General features: G+C 36.5%; 1 protein-coding gene across 1 annotated transcript in view; it reads left to right on the top strand.

The window, feature by feature from the left end:
• Window positions 1-7,504, top strand: part of gbb (TGF-beta family member glass bottom boat) — a 124,325-nt gene extending 116,821 nt beyond the window's left edge. The window contains exon 6 of the mRNA XM_090413709.1: window positions 7,059-7,504. Within this exon, the coding sequence (XP_090269835.1) occupies window positions 7,059-7,319 (261 nt within the window). The 3' untranslated portion in view covers window positions 7,320-7,504. The remainder of the gene's footprint in view (window positions 1-7,058) is intronic.
• The last annotated feature ends 15,210 nt before the right edge of the window (window positions 7,505-22,714 follow it).

Genomic DNA, 22,714 nt, shown 5'->3' with positions numbered 1-22,714 from the left:
CACTGGATGTCTTCAGAAAATGTTCCAGGGAGTTACCTTTTTTCATTTTAACTTTTTTGACATGTTAAAAATGTACATCTTTAATGTACATTTTTAACATGAGTCTTAGATTAGCCCAAATCTCAAAGAATGGAAAGGTGGCAAAATTGTTCCACTTCATAAAGGATGTGATATGATAATGTTTTAGCAATATGCTTACTTATTATAACAAGGTGATGAATACATTGGACAAGGGGAATGCATATAGGTAGTATATTTTGATTTTGCAAAGGCTTTCGATAGATTGCCACATGATAAACTAGTAGTTAAATTGGAACAGATGGGATGGGATAGTAGATTAGTGCATTGGATTGGAGATAGGTTGTCTGATAGGTATGAACAGGTTGTGGGGGGAGTGATATCTCAGAAGAGAAAAGTCACTAGTGGCATGCCCATGGGTCTGTTTTGGGGCCAATGATGCAAAGTTGGGGAGAGTTATGAGAAGTAGAGCAGATGTTGTACCTTTGCAAGAGGACCTAAATAGACTATCTGAATGGGTGGGTGTATGGGAGATATCGGTTTAATGGTGCAAAGTGCAAGGTTTTAAAATTTGGGGAGCAAAGATGGGATGCAGAGTATTGGATTGGTGAGGATATTTTGGAGGAGGTGGAGGAGATGAAAGAAAAATTGGAGGTTGTGGTGGATAGTAACTTGAAATTTCCTGGACATTTTGCTAAAATTGCAAGGACGACAATTCAGATTATGGGAATGATGTGGAGAACACTGACATGTAGAATTAAGGATGTTTGGATTCCATTGTACAAGACTTTGATCAGATGGAATGTAGATTAGAGTGCAAAGATTTGGTCACCAAAGGATAATGAGATGTTGGAGAGGGTCCAAAGAAAATTGACTAAGGTGGTATCTGATCTCTGGAATGTAGTATATGAGGAAAGATTGAGAGAATGCAAATTACAGAGCCTAGTGAATAGAAGGAAGAGGAGAGACATGATTGAGATGTATAATTTGATAAGGGATAATTTCCAGATTAGCATGGATGAGATTTTTCATAGCATATCTGGAGATTGGAAGAACAAGAGCCCATCCCTGGAAGCTGTATACGGTGAGTGGGCAAGGGGGTGAGGAGTCGATTTTTTGCATGGAGAGTGGTGGGTGATTGGAATGCATTGCCTGAGAGTGTGGTGAGTGCAGGGACAGTGAATGCACTTAAGTGGAGGTACAATGAGCTGTGCATATGAGAGTGGGACATCCCACGATGAGTTTCTTGACTCAATGGAGGTCTGTTGATAATAATAATAATAATAATAATATGCTAACAGGGAAGAATGTTCAGAGAAAGTAGTCAGGAGTTGTTTGAAGGAAGAAATATTATTATTTTAATTATATGGTCTCATGGAGTCCAAAGACTCACTGTGGGAGCCCACACTAGCGTTTATACACACAAAAACTTATCATATCTCTCCTTGAACTCATTTACTGTCAGGGCACTACAATTAATTCTTGCAATCTGTTCTACTCATTCACCACTGTCCATGCAAAAAATTTAGTATGCACATCCCTACTATTTGTCATATATTGAAAACTTGCCTTTGCATCAGTTGATACAACTCCTTTAATATCTCAAAAGTTTCTGTCATATTCCCTCTTTTCTACCTATCAACTAAATTTTGTAATTCACACATCTTTAACCTGTCCTCACAATGAGCATTCCACAGACCTTTCACCAACTCAATCACTCGTCTCTGAATCTTCTCTACCACTTCCTAGTCACAAAGAAACCCAGGTGACTAAACCTCCGCACAGTAGTCAAATGCAGCTGAATCGTAGCCTTATAAAGCAGGATAATAACTTCCTCATCTTTACTTGGACGTTGAGAAGCATGCTAGTTGCACAAAATTGCAACTCTCTGTATGCCGTTATCCCATCCAAGCCCCCTAGCATCGTCACTTTCCTGCATTCTGGTACCACCATATACTACCTTTTCAATCCCAAAACCTTACATTTTGTAAAATTAAATTAACAATCATTATCCTTTGACAATAATGCCAATAATGACAATAATTGAAATCATCCTGCAAGATATCTCTGTCAGCTTTATTAGCTACTGCTTTCCCCAGTTTTGTATCATTAGCAAACAACTGAATATCCCCCTTCCTTAAATCTTTCCCTATGTCAGTGATATACAAATTAAGACTGCATACCCAGTTACAGGAGAGAAAAAAACCAAGTGGGAATTGAATGAATGTGTATCATCATAAAGCAAGAGATGACAACACACACACACACACACACACACACACTACTTGGAAAAAAGTCAATAAAAATCCCCATAGGAAAGGTGCATTGTGCCATCTAATAAGTCACATGTTTGTAGCCAGTATCAATTGGAAGAGTATGATGCTCGCAAGTTAGTGCAACTGTGTCCAGGTGAAATGGCTACAAGAAGGGAACTGTTGGAGTTTGAAAGAGCCATTGTAATAGGATGCCATTTTGCAAGCCTAGTGTTGACAAATTGGGCTATCCCAGGTCAACAGTCAGTGACACTATACTGAGATGGAAGTGCAGGGAATCAAATGCAAGTGCTATGCAGCGGGTGACCCACCACACTCAACAAATGTGACCGTGGGATGCTACAAAAAATAATATGTAAAACTGCTATTTGTTGGCTGATACATTGAATGGAGTTCTAGGGATCAACTAGAATATGAATCTGCACAAAAAAATTTGGAACTGAGGCTCAGAACATAGATTTCCATGGTAGGATTGCAATATTCAAGCCCCACATTACCTAATCCAACATGCGGCGGCATCTTCAGTGGTGCAAATAGCATGTATGGTGGGACATGGAAGTTTGGAAAACTGTGTTATGGAGCGGCAAATCACACCACACCACACCTACTGAATGGGCGGATGGTTGTGGGTGTGGCAGATGCCTAGTGAATATCTCTTACCAGAGTGTTAAGAGTGTTTAACCCCAGCTATGAAATTTGGAGGTGGCAGTGTCATGATACAGTTTTGGTTTTCCTGGTTTGGCCTAGGACCTCTGTTTGTGGTGTCACAAACAGTGAACTTCGAGAAGTATCTGAACTTTCTGGACAATGCTTCCTACTTTGTGGCATTTCTATGGAACTGACCATTGTCTCTTTCAGCAAGACAATGCACTGTGTAATAAGGCTGCTGCTGTATAGAGATGAACATCACTATACTTGATTAGTCTCCACAGAGCTCTGATCTCAGCCTCTTAAACATCTGTGGGATGAACTGAAGCATCAAGTGAAGTCAAGGGAGATTTTCCCCACAACAGTCCAGGACCTAATTATATACCTCTGGAAAAATGGTCCAAAATTTCCATTGATTGCTGTAGTCATCACAGTGAAAGAAGGTTCTACATCTTATTAAGGTGGGTGGCATGTCTGTTTGTTCTCACACTATGGTGTGAGTTGACTTCTTTCCAAGCTGTGTCTTTACACACACACATATAAATGGCAATAAATTTATCCTTACTCAAGTGCATGCAAACCAAAGTTTGAGCATGAAGTATTCTCACAACTAGTCTACTGGCATATTGAGGTAGTTAACTTCAAATTAATTAAACAACAAATTACACAATAACCATAGTAATTAACTTTAATGAAATGAAAGTACAGATATTTCGTGCTGAAAATAACAGTATTTGCGTAGAAACAAGCAAATCAAAGTAATGGGAATACAAGGGTGTGTACAACAAAAAAACTTGCTGCACGATAGAAATTAATAAATAACATTATTAAAACTATTTTTGATGGTTACATAAAATGAGAATCTCCCCAACTATTGGGAGAGTGAGAAAATCATTCCGATTTAGATTTTGCCAATGTAAAAGGGCTTTGCAACTTTCTTTGAAAAGGCGTTCATATTTAAAACTGCTTGTATGGAGAAGATGAGCTTCATTCCACTGGATACTGTATTTAGTGTCAATACTATGTTGTGCCAGACCACACTTTTGAGGTTTCATGTATTCGATATAATATTGATGTTCATTAATTCTTTAATCAACAGAATGGCTTGTCTGCCCAAAGTGTGTCAGATTACATTCACAAGGCATCTGGTAAATGCCAGATAGAGGTGACAGTTTGTCTTTTGTTGATGGCATCAGATGAGAAGTTTGTTAATAGGAAAATATGTGGGAATAAGGTAATACTTCTTCAGAATTCTACCAATAGGTTCAGAGATACTTTGTGAATGTGGAAAAAGGAAAAAGAATTAATGAACATCAGTATTATCTTGAATACATGAAACCTCAAAAGCCTGATCTGGCATAACATAGGTGTAATATTGACACTAAACACAGTATCTAATGAGATTAAGCTCTTCTTCTCCATAGAAGCAGTTTTAAATATGAACACCTTTCAAAGAAAATTGTGAAACCCTTTTACAGGAATGATTGGCTCTCTCTCCCAAAAGTTTGGGAGATTCTCATTTTATGTGACCATCAAAAGTAGTTTGAATATTATTTATTAATATATTAATTTCTAGCACATGGCAACTGTTTTTATTATTCAAATTAAGTGGATATTGAATCCAAAATTATTTCATAGCCAAATATAGAAACTACAAGAGTTTCATGCCGAATATAGAGACTATAAAAGTTTCGGCAGATACAAGCATACACCAACCTTTCATGACAGGCAACGTGTAGTAAAGGTGGAGCAAGCTTCGATCACTGTCCTTAGTATTTTCCCATAATGTAAAACACATCTCATAGGAGATGTATGATGTTATACATTATGGGGGGAGGTCACTACCCAGACCGGTTTTGACCTTTTTTGAGGTCTTGTCAGTGGGAGCTAGACCAAGAATACTCAGGATGAAGTGATACAGAACTTGTACTTTACGATACGAGTTACTAAGCTTCACTTCGGCCATGCAAAATTATTCAAATTAAGTGGATATTGAATCCAACATTCCCCCTCCCCCATAATGTATAACATCATACATCTCCTAGAAGATGTATGATGTTATACATTATGGGGGAGGGGGAGAGTCTTACATCTCCTAGAAGATATGTTTTACATTATGGAAAAATACTAAGGACAGTGATCGGAGCTCGCTCTACCTTTACTATGAGTTACCTGTCATGAAAGGTTGGCATATGCTTCTATCTGCCAAAACTTTTATAGTCTCTATATTCGGCATGAAATTCTTGTAGTTTCTATATACACTGAAATAATGTTGGATTCAATATCCACTTAATTTGAATAATTTTGCATTGCCGAAGTGAAGCTTTTTGGCTCTCTTTTTCAGTGTTTTTATTATAATTGGTAAATCGATTGTTGTATGTACCTTGTATTTCCATTTCTTTGATTTGCTTGTTTCTGTGCACTGATGATGTACTGTTATTTTCAGTATGAAATATTTGTACTTTTATTTCATTAAAGTTAATCACTGTGGTTATCGTATAAGTTGTTGTTTATAGTCATGCCACAAGCACTTTAAAGATTAAAGTTCAAATTAATTGTCTCATGCAATTGCAAAACTTTCTACAGCTAGATCTGTTTTCAGTATTTAACAGTATATTGGTGATACACCATTTTTCCAATTGTGTATAGGAAATATACGATGACTTCCACATTGATTTTACCTTGATATCTTTCTAAGTCTAGCCCTACTGATGAGATAAGTTCCATGTTTAGTCTCTAGAGCAGGGTTTCTGTACCAGGAAAAAATTAAAAATAAAAATGGGAAGATATCTTTCTCCTAATGCAATATATATAGGCTTGCAACTTTTCATGGATGTGACCGACAGAAAAAAAAGGCCAAATGAAATGCTGAAGTGTTTTTTGCATTAATATGTCTTTGCAATTTACATTCCCTCAACCTTCCCTTGTAACCAGCATTACAGTCCTGATGTTTACCTTATCTCTGTATCCCCTGCAGTGTTTCTGCATCACATCAGAAACAAGGTGACCAAATTTGAGCACAATAGTCCATATTTTCCATTTTTTTTCCCCATCTTCTTAGTCATTTGTGCGTATAACTACCACTGACTTTGATGCCCATTCTTCCTCCTCCTTTGTATTGAAGTCCTTAATGATCTTTTTTTAAAATTTTTTTATGCATTCTGTTATTTATCACACCTAACGATCATATCTTTGTATAAAACCATGTAGGCATCCCTTGATACTTGCTGGATATTACTAGCCTCTCCCTTTCATTCACATTACTCTCATGCTTCTTCTTCAGACATTTTATCCTCCACATGTTTCATTTCCCTCTTATATTTCAGCAAATCACATCTCCAGGTTCTTCCATTTTATTTCCATTTTCCATTACTATCACTATACATACATTTCATCGTCACAATGCATAAACCATTCACATTTATTTTTTTGATGTTATATGTAAAATCGTTTTCACAGCATATCAGGAAACAGTCCAACAGAAAACTTGATCAAAGAGTTAAAACTTTTTTGTGCTATTGATGTATGCTGCCTTATTAATGCTATTTTTGAAATTCGAACTACAAATTCAGACCAACAACACTGAAAAAGATAATAAACACCAAAGAACAATACCTTTAAAAAATTTTAAAAACATGAAGTACTTTTACACAGTCCACACGGTTAGCCTAGTGGCTGTATGCTTCACAACCATATGTTTGGGGGAAGGAGTGTCCTAGTTTGATTCCCGTTGGTGATGTGAGGAGCTGAAGGATCTTCCTCAACCATAGCCAAATCAGCCGGTCTTCGGCGTGGACTGTAGGGCTTTTTCCCATCTGGGGTTTTTCATCCCACAAAGCAGGCAAACCGGCCTTGAGAACTCAACACTACAGACATGGGATACACTGGGGCATAGGGCTGACCACCTTATCCTGTGAACGGTTTGAGGTCCGATGATTAATAAACCTTCGACACTGCAAGGTAAAAGAGGGTCAAAGGAAGATGAGATTAGTAATTTTACACAAAAAATAACTACATAATGCAATGTATTTTTTTATTTTTTATTTTTTTTTTTGTATAGTGTTGTATTGTACAGCTTAAAATTACATGTATTATTTATTTGTTTTATTTTTTCTTTAGGATTGGATTATAGCTCCTGATGGATATGGTGCCTTTTACTGCAAAGGTGAATGCACCTTCCCACTAAATGCTCACATGAATGCTACTAATCACGCAATTGTTCAGACACTGGTTCATTTAATGGATCCTCATGCTGTGCCAAAACCTTGCTGTGCACCAACACTGCTGTCTGCCATTACAGTGCTATACTTTGATGATAATTCAAATGTGATTCTAAAAAAATACAAGAACATGGTTGTTAAATCTTGTGGCTGCCATTAGCTAAGGCTGTATATTTTATTATAATATGCACCTACCGAATACCACTCATTATGCTGGTATGCAACACAGTCACATTTCAATGATTTTAGAAAACTGAAAAAAATGTAATTTTACATTTCAAATATGAGAAAGAGAGTATTTAATAAAATCTAAAAGATGTATCCTCTATATCCAAATATGAGTTACACCAGCTGGTTTTCAATATTTAAGATAAAAATGTTATGTAGGAGAGACAGAATAACTGGAAACAGTCTTTTTTTATGTGTGTGTGTATTAAGTATACTGTCACCTCTTTCTGTAGCATAGAATGGCAAAGTGGAAACACTACTTCTGTGAAGAAAATTCATAAGGCTTGTATATGATAGGATTTCTGATTGGAATAAATAGAAGGAATGGTGAAAACTATAGAAATATAGTAAAGATTGTCTATATGTCAATATAAAATGCATAATTTAATATTTAAAGTCTGTTATTTGGATTTTATAGTCTTTGATAATATTTCGTATAACTGAAATGTGCTGAATAGGTATTTGATGATCAGATCATTTAGCAAGATAGATATTAAATTGTTTCATAGACAGACAACAAAAAGTAGTATTTAGAGGTTGGGTGGGGGAACCATTCGGATACCCTTGCTTCTAATAGTTAGTAGCAGGGATATCCCAGGATTTGATGTTAGGGCCCTCGTTGTTATTATTATTATTAACACCAGACCTCCATGGAGTCAAAAACTTATTATGGGAGGCACACACTGTTACACATAAAGTCCTTCAAATCATGCCTTAATTCATTCAATACATCGACATTCATCACACTGTCAGTCATCACATTCTGCTCACCAACCACTCTCCATGAAAACAAGCTGCTCTTATACTCCTGCTCATATCCTCCTTATACAGCTTCCAGGGATGTTCCCTTGTTCTATCTCCCCCCCCCTTCTCCCATTTATGAAAAAAAAATTTTTCCACATTAACCTGGAGGCAATCCTTTATCAACTTCGATGTCTTGATCATATCCCTTCACTTCCTCCTATTCACAAGACTTTGCAAACTTCATTCCCTGAATCTGTCTTCATATCCCAAAGACCAGTTACTTAGTTTTGTCTGGATCCTTTCCAATATATATCCTCATCGCTATGAAAAACCAGGGGACCAAATCTGTGCAAAATAATCCATACAAGGCCTTATAGCCTTATACAATGGAACCAGAATCTCTTTATTTCTGCAAGTTAAAGTCCATGCCATAATCTGATGTGATGTTTTCACAATATGACTTCTGAAATCAGATCCTTGTACACCACCACCTCTCCAAGGTGTCTTATCTCCTCGACTTCCTCCAAAATTTCTACACCAAGTGTATACTTTGCATCCAATTGTTGCTTACCAAATTTCAAGTACTATTGTAAGGCCACAACATCTGTTTGATTCCTCGTTAGTTTTGTGTCATCTGCAAATAGTTCTCTATTACCTGTTAAACCTATCCTAATATCATTCTTCTTCTTCAAGTGTCATCCCCTAGAAGGAGGTTGGCAACCATGTCATGGAACTTTTTTTCTTTCTTTTGCTGCTCTGGAACGTTTATGGTAATTCAAGCCAGTCCAATCCTTAATATCTTCAAGCCACATTCTCCTGGGTCTACGTCTCCATCTTTTTCCATCCAGTTTCCTTTCTAATATTAATTTCTGAATGCCTTCTTGTCTAGTTAGATGTCCAAAATATTCAAGTTTTCATTCTTTAATTATTTTCATTAATGTTTTTTTCATTTTTGCTTTCTTTAAAACGTCTTCATTTTCCATTTTCTCTGTCCATGACATTTTCAACATTCTTCTGATAGTCCACATTTCGAAAGCTTCTAATTTTTTCTCTGCTTCTTTATTTAAAGTCCATGTTTCACTGTAGTAAAGAAGACTTGACCAGATATAGCATTTTATTAATCTTTTTCTTGTGCCTGTGTTAATGTCTCTGGATGTTAGAACAGTTTTCATATCAATAAAGGTTTTTCTTGCTATCTCTATTCTTCTTTTTATTTCTTTAAGCGAATTTCCTCCATCTGTAAACATTTGTCCCAAATATATAAAAGACTGAACCTGTTCAGTTTTCTTTTTGTTAACAGTTATGTTTAATTTCTTATTTATTGGTTATTTTGATATAATCATGCACTTTATTTTCTTTATGTTCATAATTAATCCCATGTCTAAGCTTCTGTTGTAAATTTCTGTGACTAAGTTTTGAAGATCATCTTCAGATTCAGTTACAAGGACTGTGTCATCAGCATACCATAAGTTCTTGAAGTTCCTACCACTGACTTTTAAGCCCTTCAATTCTGAAATATCTTTAAAATCTTGTTCACTATATATATTATAAAGTAAGGGGGATAAGACACATCCTTGTCTTACCCCTTTTTTGATTTCAAAGTTGTCAGAATATGCATTTTTTTTATATCTTATTGAGGCCATTTGATTCCAGTATATATTTGTAATTATACGTAGATCTTTTCCTTTTAACCCATTATGGAGGTGAGAGCATGGGTGAGAGCTCCAAGAGGAGGTGAGAACATGTGTAGGCAGGAAAGGAATGGGATGACCAGGGATCAAGAGGAAACAGTTGGAATGGAAAAGAGTTCTAAAGTGAAGAAGCAGAGAGGGAAATGGCCCCACTCAAGCATGGAGAGATCACATCGAGTGAGTGGTATCAGTGGAACTAGCTGTAGATCCAGAAATGAGCTGTTGTGTTTGTATACAAATGCTAGAAGTATAAGAAACAAGGCAGATGAAATGGTTGCACTAATTGCGTCTGTTCACCCAAAGATTGTCGGAATAAGTGAGACATGGTTGGAAGAGGATGACATCCTGACAGGAATAGAGATGGAAGGGTATGATGTGTTTCGTGAGGATAGAAGGGGTAAAAAGGGAGGGGGAGTGCTATTGATGATAGAGAAAGAGTTATGACCATACAAAGTAGAGATGCAAGAAGGAAATAGTGCCAGTGGTTTTGAGGCAGTATGGTGTGAGATAGAGGTGAATGGAATCAAATACTTGGTTGGATGTTGTTATAGACCAGGTAATGTGGACGATGGTGATAGTGAAATATATAGTCAAATTAGCCAAGCAAATAAGAAAAGGGTGATCATTATGGGTGATTTTAATTATGGCAATACAGACTGGAATGAAGAGATAGCAACTGGAAGTAAAGAAAATGAGTTTCTTGAGTTTTTGAGGGATAACTACCTCAGACAGTATGTAACAGAGGGCACACGAGGGTTAAGGGTCTTGGATTTGGTCATCTCACCAGAGGATGTAATTATCAATGAGGTGTCAAATCATCCACCAATTGGTGAAAGTGACCATGAGGTGATTACCTGATTGGTTGCCAGCAGTGTGAGGACCTCTGTGAGAAAAGGGTATACATGGAACTACAAGGGGGGGTGGAGTATGAAGAGCTCAGGAGACAGCTTGCGGGTGTAGCGTGGAATGAGGAGTTAGCTGGAAAAGAGATCAATGCAGCTTGGAGGATTTTCAAAAACTATCTAGTAGATGCAATGTCCAAATGTATACCATGGGTGAGAATGTTAAATAAGGTAGGTGTGAGATGGATGAATAAAGAGATTAAGCATGCGATACAGAAAAAAAGGGCATTGTGGAGGCAGCATAAGAGAAGTGGAAATAACCAATTTCATGAGGTCTACAAAGACCAGGCAAGGAGAGTGACTTGGTTGGTGAGAGTAGCTAAAGAGAGGTATGAACAGCAGTTAGCTAATGAAGCTAAAAAGAATCCTAGGGAGTTCTTTCGATATGTAGCCAGCAAAAGAAAGAATGATTATGGAAGGATGACATTGATTGGAGAAAATGGTATAAAGATAGTTGCAGAATGTTGGTGGAGATACTTAATGAGCAGTTCATAAAGATCTTTCAATTTTGTGAATGTGACTTCATGGAGAGATTGAGAGCAGTTGATGATGGGGAAGAGAGACTGACTATAAGTGAGCAAGAGGTGTTTGGGGAGTTGAGTAAACTAGATGTAAATAAGGCTGTGGGACTTGATAATATATCACTGCGTATTCTGAAGGAATATGCCAGGGAGTTGACATCTGCCTTGACATATTTTTTTAATATGAGTCTTGCACTCGGTCAAGTTCCTAAGGAGTGGAAGCAGGGCAAGATTGTGCCACTTCATAAAGGAGGTGATCGAACTCAAGCATCAAACTATAGGCCTATCTGTGTATCAGGTGTTGTGGTTAAGTTATTGGAGAAGCTTGTGAGAACTAGAATCCAGAGTTGGGTAGACAACAATGTATTAATCTTTGATGGACAGCATGGATTTGCTAAAGGGAGGTCATGTTTTAGTAATCTACTTACTTATTACAATAAAGTGACTGCTTCCTTGCACAGAGGAGAATGATACACAGTAATATACTTGGATTTCGCAAATGCTTTTGATAGAGTACCTCATGATAAGTTGACAGTCAAACTAGAACAGATGGGGTTGGATATTAGATTAGTGCATTGGGTTGGAGACTGGCTATCTGATAGGTATCAACAAGTTGTGTATGGGGTTTTGATATCCAGGAAAAGGAAAGTCACTAGTGGAGTGCCTCAGGGGTCTGTTTTAAGGCCATTACTATTTAACTTGTATATTAATGATATTGGCGAAGATTTGGATGGAGATATTCAGTTGTTTGTAGATGATGCAAAGTTGGGACAAACCATAAAGAATAGTGAAGATGTTGTGGCCTAGCAAGAAGACTTGAATAAATTGAGTGATTGAACAAGCAAATGGGGATGTGAGTTCAATGTTGCAAAATGTAAGGTTTTAAAATTTGGAAAACAAAGATGGGATGCATAATTTATGCTTGGTGAAAATATATTGTTGGAAGTAGAGGAAATAAGAGATCTTGGGGTGATAGTGGATAAGGATCTAAAATTTAGGGGACACATCGCCAAAATTGTGAGGACAACACAAAGGCTTCTGGGAATGATGCGCAGGACACTGACTGACGTGTAGAGGTAGGGAGTTTCTTGTTCCGTTGTATAAGGCTTTGATTAGGCCACACATGGACTATTGTGCCTAGATTTGGTCACCGGGTTTTTAGAAGGATGAAGAGGTGTTGGAAAGGGGTCCAAAGGCGACTGAATAAGGTAGTTTCTGACCTCTGGAATGTCGAGTTTGAGGAATGATTGAGAAGATGTAATTTGCAGAGTCTTGTGAATAGGAGGAAGAGGGGAGATATGATAGAGACCTACAAGTTGGTAAGGGGTTGTTATAGGATCAATGGTGGAGAAGTTCTACAGAGAATAGTGGGAGATCAGGGGAGAACCAGAGGTCTTCCCCTGGAAACATGTATAAAGAGGGATGTGAGTAGGGGAGTGAGAGCAAGTTTTTTTCGTGCAGAGTTGTGAATGATTGGAATGCCTTGCCTGAGAGTGTAGTGTCTGCAAGGAGTTTGAGTGTGTTTAATACACGGTATGATGAGATGTGTGTGTGTGTGTGTGTGTGTGTGTGTGTGTGTGTGTGTGTGTGTGTGTGTGTGTGTGTGTGTGTGTGTGTGTGTGTGTGTGATAAAAAGACCTCCCAGATGAGTCTTTGACTCCAACCCACCAATCTTTAACCTATTCTCATAAGGTTCATTCCACAGACCTGCTATCATCTTGGTCACTCGTCTCTGGACCCTCTCCACTTCCTCCCCATCACGAAGAAACCCTGGTGCCCATAGCTGGGCACAGAAGTCCAGATGGGGTCTTATCAAGGCTCGATACAGAGGAACAACAACTTGTTCGTCTCTGCATGTTAAAGTATTTTTCAGAAGCCAAGTGATTTGGTGATCTGTTTTAGTTACTTTTGCAATGTACCCCCTAAACTTCAATTCCCTATCAACCAACACTCCCAAATCCCTGGCCTCATCAATCTCCTGGAGTATGGTCCCACCAATGCGATATACTGCTGCTATTCTTTTCACCCCAAAGTGCATAACCTTACACTTTGCCACATTAAATTGACATCCATTTTTCCTAGCCCAGTCCTCCAAACTATCCAAATCATCCTGTAAAATTTAGACATCCTGTGCACTGACAATTGCTCTACCCAACTTTGCATCATCAGCAAACAAGTGAACACTTCCTCTCAGATCCTTTCCAATATCATTGATGAACAAATTGAAAAGCAGTGGTCCAAGAACAGAGCCCTGTGGCACTCCACTAGTCACAAGACGTCTTTTAGACTCCACTCCTGAATAAACCACTCTTTGATATCTCTCCTTCAACCACCCTCTTATCCATCTCACCAACCCTATATCTATACCCATCTGCTCCAGTTTACTGATTAGGGTTCCATGTGGTATCCTATCAAAGGCCTTGGCAAGGTCCAGTAGTATCACTGTAAACCCATTACCCCTATCCAGTTCAGCCGTCATTGTGTTATAAAACGTGAGCAAGTTACTGAGGCATGATCTACCCTTCACAAAACCATGTTGTCCCCCATACAATATCCCATTTTCATCTATCCAATCCTGTATTCTTTTCTTGACTAATTTCTCTAAGACCTTGACAATGATTCCTGATATGCTAATCGGTCGGTAATTTACAACAGCAGTCTTGAAACCACCTTTATGCAGTGGAACTATTTTCCCCTCTTTCCACCCGCTTGGGACTAACCCAGACCCAATGTATATGCATCTCCTTTGTCCAATACTTTTGTCACCTTGTTATAGTACATAAGCAAGTTTGTAAAACATGATTTCCTTTTTAACAAACCCATGCATGTTGCCTATCACAGTTATCAATCCATTTTTGTATCCTATCTCTCATCAACCTCTCCAGTACCTTAACCACAACTCCAGATATGATTGGCCTATGATTTGTTGCCATAGCCTTATCACCACCTTTGTGAAGTGGAACAATTTTGCCTTCCACTCCTTTGGACTTGTGCTGTAGCAAGACTCTTGTTAAATAGATAGGCCAAGGCTGATGCTAACTCCTTGGAACATTCCCTTAAGACAGTGCTTCCCAAACTCATGGATGTAAAGGCCCCTTTGGAAAAATGAAAATATTTCATGGTCCCATCGAAAGAAAAATTCATAATACTGACATACATTATTATAATATTTATTATATTTATATTCAATATAATATAAAGCATACAAAGCAAATATTGCAAAAATCAAATGCAAATATTACATTTTTAGTACCTTACGTACACGTTTGACACGTTTAGTCATAAGATATTTTAAATTTGTTTTCATTATTTCATGGCTCCCCCCTCAACAAAACAAGTGGCCCACAGTTTGAGAAGCACTGCCTTAAGACATGTGGTGATATGTCATCAAGTCATATTGCCTTATTGATAATCTGGTTTACTTAACTCCTCAAATACCTCTTGCTTGCTCACTATGCAGTTTTCTCTCATTTCATTCTCTACACTTCAACTTCTGATTTCACACTGAGGATGAAATACCCTGATGAACTGCTCACTGATCATCTGTTTAATTCCTCATCAATAAATGGCAACTGATCATCTGTTGCCATCTGTCGAAAAAAACTCACAAGGGTTTTTCTTGCCCTGAATTGCTAATTACTACTCATACTGCACTTTTGTGGTTCAAAATGAGTACTCTCCCTGCCTGCTCTTTGTACCTTTCATGCAACTGATTATTACTATTATTCATCTTGTGCTGTCTCCAAAGTGCCTTCTTTTTCATATTTTATGCTTAATCCTCTCATTCTTCCATTTTATACCTAACTTATTCGGCCTTTTGACATTCAGAAAACATTCACACATTGATGTTGTTATGCATTTCTTTGTCATTTCCCAAGCAGTATTTATTTCCTTACTGTTCAATTCCTCAATCTGTGTTATAGCGCTAAGCTCTCTTCTAAGCTTGTCATAATTACCAGCTTTCTACTTCCACATATATCCATTCTGCATACAAGACTTCGCATACCTAGCCACAAACCAGGTGATAACTTCCATCCTCTGATGAAATGATCCGATCTAAAACTTACTATGTGTGTCCCCTCCTTTACATACTGCCTGATATAGTTGTCTCTCAATAACTTGAGAAATTAATTTTTCTTATTCCCAGATGCTATCTTTTAATTCCAATCTATATCATCATAATTAAAATCACCTACAATAATCACCCTTCCATTGTTCACTAATGCACGTTGCCTATACATGCATTATAGGCAACACATTATTCATGCATTAATCTTCATCGCCATCCTCCACCTTCCCCTGGCCTATAGCAACATCCAATTAAATATCTTTTCCTGTCCACCTCCATTTCACACCACACAGCCTCAAAATTATTGTCATTATTTCTATAACTATTTTTTTATAGAATAAAAATTTACTGTGCCATACATGCTATTCTATAGTTATGAATACTCCACAGTTTTTACTATATAAGAAAGATTGTCACTATTTTTCTCTTTCATGTCTACCTTACATGGACATAATTCTTCTCCTATCATGAGCAGCACTCTCTCTCTCTCTCTCTCTCTCTCTCTCTCCCCCCCCTCTCTTCTTGTCCTTTCTATCCTCTTGAAAAAACACTGTACCCTCCCATTTCTATTCCTGTTAAGATGTCATCTTCTTTCATCCATGTTTCACTTATTCCAATGATTTTGGGGTGAATAAAGTCTATCTGTGGGAAAATTATTTGCAGGAAACCAACCACTCGTTGGTTGTGATTTCCCCCATACTTGTCCTTGTCCAGTCACCTTTATAAATGCATACCCCATATATCTGCACATTCTGAATGATCCTACTCACATTCTGATCTATTCCATCCCTATACTGATCATCACCATACAAACACTACTACTTCCAATATCCACTCTTCTTATGGCTTGTCCACCTCGGCTTCCCTACTCCTGTTTCCCTGTTCCTCTTGCATTTCTGCTCTCTCTCTCCATTTTGCATTTTTATCTCATTTTCATTGCAAAGCACTTTAGTCTCTTCCATACCACTCTCCTTATCTTTCACTCCACTTCTTACTTCTGATCTCTTGTTTGCACCATCTAGCAACAGTTTCTCTGATTCACTCATTCCAAAGCCATTCAATTACAATTATTCATGTGTATGTAATTCCATTCTTCCCTCCAATAGATACCATATATCTACAAACTGTATTCCCTTCTCCTCACACAGCTCTGCCTGCCTACCATTCATATTTCTGGCTCTCCATCGCAACTCATCAGTGTCATACCTCAGCAACACATTGAGTCTTTCTCTATATACTGTTATCTTTCACTCTCCTCATTCTCTTGCTCATTTCCTCCTTATATCCAAAGCATGAATTCTCTTGCGCATTCTCCTTCCTGGATAGCAGTCCTCATGGACCCCTTCAATAACCAATCCTCTGACAATGGAATATCCATACGCTGCTATTTTCGAATAATTCGTCACGTCCTTTTCTATTTTTTTCTTTCATTCTGTTCTTTTGCACTTTCATTTGTTTCATGAAATGTCTAATATCACTCCACATATTCCTCATTTCATTTTGAATAACTCTGTTTTCAAATCTTGACGTCTGTCAATTTCACTCCCATAGTCTTGCCGCCCCCTCATTTCACATCTTACTTCCATTTTCTCATTCCTACTTTCTCTTGTTTCCATATCACGTACTTTTGTTTCTTCAATGTAGTGTTATTTCACCCTCTCATTACTCTTAACTTTCATTCCTTCAATCTATTGTTTAATTAATGTTGTTAAATATATTATTAAATGATGTAAGTTCAAATACTGTGAGTAAAATTTGTTTCCTGATGGACAGACAAGTCAAATTTTTGGATATCTTCTGTATTGAATGATACTAAAAGATTGAGAGAATGGAAAGCAAAGTTGTATTTTTTTATATTAACATTTGCAAGTATATTTTATGTGATAATAATATAATATAATAATATATGGATATAATGATAGATGTATATAAGTTAAATGGGCAGACTACAGAAAAGTTTTGATAAATACAAAGATTTTGGTTGATATGGAATTTAAATTCAGGAATCATATTCTTGAGACATAAAGCTCAGCAGACTGTAGACTTAATTAAATGAAGCATAAGAGAATGGAAATGATGATACTATTATACAAGTCTAGTCAATCGAATAGTGGTTTATGGCTTCAAACATTGCTCACCAATGTCTTAATGGCGTTAAGAAAATTGAGGGTATTCAATAGAACGTCGATCATGTCTGTAGATGGATTGTATCATGACAGTTATGAGAACAGATTGGTTAATCATAATCTCAATTTACTCAGCAGGAGATGAAGAGGAGAGTTAATTGAAATCATGTATATAAGACAGATAGCCTGCATTTGCCAAAGTGAGAAGGTGAGGATATGAAAATGCAGAGTTTAGTGGATAATTGGAAAAGAGGTGATATGATTTGAAACATTTAAGCCATTGAGGGGATTTTTCCTGAATATAGAAGGGATTATAGTTTGAAAAGAGGTGATATGGGTGGTGGTAGAGAGAGAGACGAGGTAGCCCTCTCTGAAAGTTGTTCAAAGATGTGAGGGAGTAGTAAGATGAAGAGTGGTAGGTGATGGAATGCATTGTCAGAATGCATTGTGAATGGGAGTGAGTTTGAGGTACATGATAAGTTGCTTGCTGAATGAAGCCACCATCCACAATGAGTCTGTTGATTCCATGGAGGTATAGGTAGTTTATAATGCTAATTATAATAATAACAAAAGATAGTGAAGAAGAGAATAAAGTTAATTTCTTATTAATTCTAATCTTTAAAGATACCTGTGGCATGATTATAAATAATAAATTACATGATAACCACAGTAATTAATTTTAATGAAATGAAAGTACAGATATTTTGTTAATTATTATTAGGGATTATTATTATATATTAGAGATTATTAATATTAATTTCTAGCATGTGGCAACAGTTTTTAATTGGTAAACCACCGACTACTGTATGTACTTTGTAATCCAGTTCCTTTGCTTGCTTGTTTCTACACACTGATGATATCCTGTTATTTTTAGTATGAAATATCTGTACTTTCATTTCATTAAAGTTAATTACTGTGGTTATCGTGTAATTTATTATTTATATTTAATTTCTTATTGTTAGGGTAGAAATTATGTGAAATAGCCTTCAGCATTGGGTTATAGAAGAAATTAATTTAAGTTTAAGCAAGAGTAATTAGGTAGCTGTTATGACCAGAGGATATGTTAAATAAAATTTATGTATAATGATTACCTATTTTTTTAGCTTTTTAATGAATATGTTAGTATTGTTATTTGCTCGCATGTAAATATGTATAGAAAAAAAAATTTTTAATAAAAAATGGTGAGAGAATGAATGAGTAAATAAGGTATGCATGAACACATAAGCCAGCCTATACATATTTGGTGAATTTTGTGGTAATGAGTGCTTCAACAGTGAATGTATTCAAGGTTCAATGATAATTGTGGTTTATGAGTGTTCAATGAGTCTTTAGGCTCCATGGAAGCTTGGAAGTAATACTAATACTATTTCATTATTCCATAATCATGTTATTATTATTATTACATGACCCCTCCAGGGAGTCCAAAGACTCATCGAAGGAGGGCACCTACTCTTCATCTCCACAACTCAGTCCACCAACTCTACAGCAAACCTCATCATCTACACCAATGTCATTGACTGCCCACCACAAATATTTTCACAGACAATCACAAACATCCATGCCCATGGTGGGATTTGAACCCGCAGCCTTTTGGGTGGAGAGCAGATACACTAACCACTCGGCCAACCAGCCAGCCTGGAATCGTTTTTCTGAATAAAGGACTATATTAATTTATACAAAAATTTCAAATTGTGTATTAATCATTTTTTGCATGATTTTTTTTTTTTTTGCAGAGTTCAATAAAATAATGTCAGTTTTTATTTTTACTAATACTAACTATCCTTCAAATTAAAATAAAGCATTCACTTTTTCTTAATTCTAATGATCGCTAATTTCTCTCACACTAAAAATTATTTTGTCATATGCAGAGAAATAAACAGAAGACACCATCTTGAAAATATTCAAATATTTAAAATCACGGTCCTTTAAAATTACATGCTCTTTGTTGCCCATATTTGCCATGTTCCTAAAAACATTACAAAATTGTAACAGCATTGAAAAGAAATTCAGCTTTTCCCTTAGTGAAGTTTTGAACATTCCATAAGCTATAATAATAATAAAAACAGCCAATGCTTTTTATTCCCTTATAAGGAGTAGGCAAGGCCATTTTGGCCCTATCTAACATTTGGAGACCGAGCGGGCAGTTTAATTGCCACCAACAGCCAATTCAGATTGACCCAAGACTATTATTAATTAAAAGCCACATCTGATGAAGAGACAACTGACAGGTGTCACCATCTTGTGGTCTCTAACACAATATATTGTCTAACAGTGCAGGTTGTATGGTCAATATTCTTGAGTTTAGGGGATGATTTCTGTAAGAAAAACCTGCTTGCCTGTGCCAAAATTGACTAACTCAGGAACTGTTCAAAGAAAGAATTAGATAAAGTTCCTCCAAAGAACATAGGTTCAGAATTGAACCTATGTTCTTTGGACATCCTAGCACCGAGGAAGTAAAGGCCACTTCCACAGCTACTACTTTATTAAACTGACAATAAATATATACATCGCAATAATTAACATTTACAATATATTCAGCTGCGTTTATCCTGAGGAGTAACATTATCTGTTACAACTATTTTTTAATTTTGTGAAATTACTTCACACAATTCTATAGTCTTACAATATATCATAATTTATATGAGGGGTGGGAGGAAAGTTTGGATGACAACTAGAACAAAACTGATATTAAAGCAACTAATATAACCAAAAGAAACCACAAATATTTTTATTCTAGGTGTTTATCAGAACTATCCAGACCCCCTCCCTCCCTTCATATGTAAGTTCATTTCTTCTTTCTAATTTCTGTTTGACTAATATTTTTATATTTAAGACTTATTCTTCTTATTACATTTGTGACAAGCTGGGTTTCTCATAATTATTTATAATTACATAAGAATAGTTACTTAATTACATTTAGTTTTGTACACATTCCATTTGTTTTACTATTGTTAATAATGTGTAGCTTAGTGGTAACTCTGTACTAGGCTGCCCAAAGATAGACTTAAGTTCAAGTCTAGTCGCCAATTAAAGAAACTTTTTCCAAGCCTTTCTTTGACTGGCTCTCTAGTTAGCCGATCTCTGGCATGGGCAAGCAAGTTTTTTTCTCTCAAAATCTCAAGAAAAATGGCCATATCCCACATTATTTCGGACAATAACATCCCATTACGGTTAGTGACCAAGAGATGGCAGCACTTGTTTGCCAGTCTCTTAATCGATTAGCACTTAAAATTAACGATACTCTTGGGTCAGCTGTCTAATTAGCTAGCAGTGGAGATTGAACTAGCAACAATGGCCCCGTCTAATCGGGAATGAACGGAGTTAGCTGATTTTTTAAAAAAAATCATTTTAGCACTTGTTTAATTACACAAAATTAAAAATGCCAAGAAATTATATACTTGGTTTAATCCTTTATCCAAGTGTAAGCAATCAGAAGTAATTTCAGAAATGGGCAACTTGTATATAGAGGCTGATGACTTCACATCACTTGCCTTACTGTCCCATAATGCAAAGCATATATAATGTATAATGCTGTGCTCATACCTCTAATTTAGTAATAAGGTGTGACACCTTTTTTGGCTACTTGTATATGGAAATATGATTTTGCATTACTTCAACCTTGGTATCACTTCAGGGTCTGGTTCCTGCTGATTAGACCTCAATTTAGGTCCAAACCGGTCTGGGTAATGACCCTTCCCATAATGCATTATACATGTCCAAAAGCATGTGTGCTTTACATTAAGGGATACTAAGGCTAGTGACGTGAAGTCATCAGCCTTATACGAGTTGCCCAGTCCTGAAGTTACTTCAGGTGCAAACTTTGTTTGCTTATACTTGGATAAAGGATTAAACCAAGAATATAATTTATTGGCATCTGTAATTTATAGCATAACCAAGTGGAAAAATTTCACCATGCTTAATTACACATTACAAGTTCTTAAAGTTCACTTGTTATTCCAGAAATTGTATTTTCAACCGATTTTGAAGATTCATTTGAGATTCTCTCTCTCTCTCTCACACACACACACATCAAGTTCCTCCTGTTTAGCTATCTAGGACTAATTTTTCTACATTGAGTTTACAAAAGGAGAGTTACTCATTGCATCTTGAAGGTATTGATGGAACTTTGTCAGGATATTTTCACTGCCTTTTCTTTCATAGTCATACCTGTATGACCAAATAGTATACATAGTTAAAATAATTATGATTATTTGTCTTCTACTTCTCATTGTTTATCAACACTGAATTTTTTCTGTTTTTTTTTTTTTTTACGATAAATCATGTAAAGTGTTTCTGGTTCTTTGTAAAAGTGACAGGTTGCAATGATATGGCGTTTGCCACAATCCATATTTTGGTTGGCAAACATGATGCAATTTGAAGAAAAACATTTTGTAGAATGGACTGGAAGTTGGGATACATTGTAGTTCCCAACCTTTTTTGGATCATGCCCCACCTCAACCACTCCGATTTTGATGCCCCCTTCCAGCATAATAGTCAACCAAGTTCTGAAAACGCATAATACAAATAGGTACTTCAAATAAAATAGGAACATAGGTAAAACTGCTTTTAATTTGACTTTCTTCAATGAATATAAATTTTATATTGCACTTTGTATATTATAAACACAAATCGAACTGAACACGGGAAAATAAAATCCAAGTTAATGTGATCCTTGAACTCGATGTCTGCTGCAAAGAGTTTTTATTGAGGTACTAATTTAGTCATTTTTTCAATCTCAAATCCCATGGTTTGTGATATCCAGACGATTTCTTTTTTTTTTTTTTCAGTAACAAGTCATTTACAGCACTAAAACCACATTCAACGAAATGTGACGACGGGAATGGCAACAGTAATTTCCCTGCAAAACTACTTGAATATGGGTATTTCGTTTCTGTCTCATCACAAAGCCATGCCATGTTTCTTTTATGTTAGGTTAGGTTATGTTGAATAATGTTCTAATAGACTCACCATTTTGCATTTCTGAGAGTTCTTGATACTGCATGGACGCAACAGTTAGGTCCGCTAGCATTGGCCAAGTTTTCCAAGATAGAAAATAAATTTCTTTAAATCAGAATACCTGTCATTTAAATCACAGGCCATTTTGCTCAGGTGATCAACAATAACAAGTACAGCAGCATCAGTTACTTCACACTTATTTAGCCAATAAAATTGGTCAATTTTTTTGGCTGAAACATTCTTTTGACATAATTGCAGAAATGCTGTGAAGCCAAATATCTTAGCCTTTGCATTAACAAGGGTCTTATTTACTCCTTG

This window comes from Typopeltis vanoorti, chromosome 24 (genome assembly GCF_054136105.1).
Source record: "Typopeltis vanoorti isolate ZY-2024b chromosome 24, IOZ_Tvanoo_1.0, whole genome shotgun sequence".
Classification (NCBI taxonomy): domain Eukaryota; kingdom Metazoa; phylum Arthropoda; class Arachnida; order Uropygi; family Thelyphonidae; genus Typopeltis; species Typopeltis vanoorti.
This window is presented reverse-complemented; position numbering and strand designations above follow the sequence as displayed.